Source organism: Phaethon lepturus, unplaced genomic scaffold (genome assembly GCF_000687285.1).
Source record: "Phaethon lepturus isolate BGI_N335 unplaced genomic scaffold, ASM68728v1 scaffold21717, whole genome shotgun sequence".
NCBI lineage: Eukaryota > Metazoa > Chordata > Aves > Phaethontiformes > Phaethontidae > Phaethon > Phaethon lepturus.
In genome coordinates, this window is record NW_010552848.1 from 40349 (window position 1) to 43426 (window position 3078).

The 3078-nt window shown below is 42.7% G+C and overlaps 1 protein-coding gene across 1 annotated transcript in view; it reads right to left on the reverse strand.

The window, feature by feature from the left end:
* ERAP1 (endoplasmic reticulum aminopeptidase 1) overlaps positions 1–3078 on the reverse strand; it is a gene marked incomplete at its 5' end in the record, with an annotated part of 11661 nt that overhangs the window by 2174 nt on the left and 6409 nt on the right. The window contains one exon of the mRNA XM_010291356.1: positions 2339–2481. Within this exon, the coding sequence (XP_010289658.1) occupies positions 2339–2481 (143 nt within the window). The remainder of the gene's footprint in view (positions 1–2338; positions 2482–3078) is intronic.

The following is a 3078-nucleotide window of genomic DNA, read 5'->3' on the forward strand; positions in this document are numbered from 1 at the left end:
AGCAAAAAGATGAAGACATAAGCACAAGGGTTTTGAGAAATGAAGTTATTTTGCTGAAAAATTGCAGTTAGACTTTTTGTTGGAATGTACAATATACAGATGATTGATAAAGTCATTCTTATGCAACAGAAGAAAGACTGTGTTTTAATGATGTGTGTATGCCCTGCCCAGCACCCCTGTGCCTGTTTGGATTCTCTCTGGACTGTGCAGACAAGCAGCTCAGTCTTGCGAGCTTCTGGTTTTGTGAGCACACTTCTGCCACAGCACACAAAACTCGCAAATGTTTAACAGTGTCAGCTCATACAGCTCAATCCTGAAATTTATTGTGTTGGGATAGATAAATGACATATCAACATACCCATCTGCGATGCTCCCTTTGTTCTGTAGAAAGGGCTGCAATGCATCTGCATATGCACTGGCTAATTGATGCTTCCTCAATTAAAAGAAGAAAAAGGGGGGCAGGGAGTAGAGCAAGAGGCGGGCTGTGATACACTAGGAATATTACTTAATTTTCCCCAAAGTTGAGAAACTGAAGATGAAGCAGTTAAAGCTGAGAACAGCAATGCAAATTACTGCTTATAACAGCAAAAGAAATGAATGTGCAAAATAACACAAATTAAGTACTTTATCTGGAATCATGTAAACAAATTTTATTTTTTATTAAATTGCCTTTTCAACTCTGAAAACATTTCAAAGCAACCAACAGTCAGCAATACCTGAAATACCAGAGAACGTTTTACACAGGATGCACAGCCTCCTCAGAATTCCCATTTCCCTTAATGAGGTAAGAGGTACAAGATACGTCGTGTATGAACAGATACAGTGAGTAAAAGGAAACGGTTATTTTCTACATTGTGGCAGAGCTTTTCAGCCTCAACAGCCTTTCTGAACTCTAATGAAGTAGATTTCCACTTCTTGGGCAGGTATCATTTCTAGCTGAGAGAAGAGCATGAGAGGCATAGTCAAGAGCTTATGATTAGTTCCAGATTGTGCATTTTTCCTGAAGTCTTTGTTAAAAGTGTCTGGCCACTTCAGCGTATCAGTGAGGAAACTGAGACAGGCCAGAAGTGCAGAGGAAATAAACACTATGGAATCATGGAAAGGGCATGGTTGTAAGAGCAAAGAAATGAAGTGCATTTAAGCACGTGGTAATTAGTTGGATTTTATTTTTTTTTAAGTTTAGTACAGAAATAAAAGTCTTCTGTAGGTAAACAGAGGTCATTCACAACTGCCTATTAAAAAAACCCTACCCTCCCTCAAAAAAACTCCACCTCCCAAGATTTCAACTTTGCTTTCTTCAGTAACTGTCCTTTCTGAGTACGTGATACTAGTAACCTCTCTCCTTAGAGCAATTAGCTTACTTGTAGGGTAATGATAAGAATTGTAAGATAGAAAGACCATTATGAATGACATAGTCCTTTCAAATCTCAATGACTACATGTGACAACAGCTGCATTTCAATTAGGTGAAAAAGGGATAATTAAAAGCAAAAATTCCTGCTAAAACAAACTGATGGTTTATTACCTAAAGTAAAATTCACTAGCTTTTTTTTTCCCCACACACAAAATGTATGTAAACTCTTTTCCTGAATGTTACCTAAAAGAGGAAGAAAATTCCAGTGCAGTATTTAGCTCAGCAGCAGAAGGGGTCGGGCAGAACTCGTGGGAGAGGGTGGCATTAAGGGGATGGAGGGGCAGCAGGGAGTCACCACTGCGCAGCACCCACACCACCGCAACAACCTCCAGCCCCAAGATAAAGCTGGCAGAGACATAGTCCCTACCATATTTACTTTGACAGATGCACTTTCAATTACAGCTGATATTTGGGGCTCTTTTTGATCATGTGGTGCTTGATCTAACATAAATGCTTATAAAAATTATCTCCCGGAAGCGTAAACCATAAGGATAGAGACAGCTGCAAAGATGGCTTTGCACCAGAGATTCAGTGTGCTTCAGCGTTAAAGGTACCGGAAGGGTCAGCATTTGCAGGTGCAGTTTCTCTTGGTTGGTTGTCTCCCAGTAACTTCTGCTTTTTCAGAAGCAATGTATTCCAGATCTCTAGTAGTCGGCTTCCCCTACACCTTAGTTCACTGTACAACACTCCTTTTGTCTTGAAAGTGTTACCTGGTGAAAGAGATCAATGGATGGTGTAGTTCTGCTCCCAGCAAACTACAACCATGAGAGAGAAAAATCCTGAGAAGCAGCGTTAAGACTGGCTTACAGCGCCTTCTAAAGAAACCAACTTACACAACTGAGCTGTCCCTCTAGCCCCTGATTTTCAGATTTTTCAATGCTTTTCAGTTATTTCTGACAAATATAAGCAAGATGCCTTAACTTACAGATGGTTGTTTTGCAACCAAGTTTTGACTTTCTCAAAATTTCTAGCCATCCATTGTATATTGTCTTCAATGGTTTCGATAGCTTGCTGGACACAGCGAAGCTGTGCACTTTTTTCCTCCAGAGAACTGAAGAATTCTTTCACCTGTTGACAAAAATATGACAGAAGGTTGATGAAGAGGCAGCAATGTCTCGGGTGCACAGGAAGGCCAGCAAGACTGGAACCTGGCCTTGGGTCTTCTACCCCCTTTCCCTCACAGCCCCCACCCCAAGAACAGTGTTTTGAAAAGGCTTCATAGTGGCTGGATTTCACAAGGCACAGAAGATTATAGTTCAAATTACATGATAAAAAAAGACAGCTGAAAGAGCTGCCATGTCATGTGGGGGATCCGTCTGGTTCCTGCTCATCCAACAACCCCTTGCAAGCCGCGGCAGCCGCTGCAGCTGCAGGCAGGACAGCAGCGTTTCAGTGTGGACATCGCCAGGGAGAACGAGCCGCCCCGCTCTGCCCCACGGCTGCTCCACTTCGTAACACACCTTCACCTGGAGTTCGGCTAACATCCCAGACTGCCAGCTGAGCGGGTGTTCCTGCCTATACAGGCGACAGGGTGGGACAGGCACCAGACCTTGCACCTGTTGGTAGACTGACTTGGTGACAGTCCTCTACGTTTGCCTGTGAGCCACTCGTTCAGCCCATTCGGAGGAACAGCAGTGGTGTAAGTGTTGATGGTAAAATATAAAG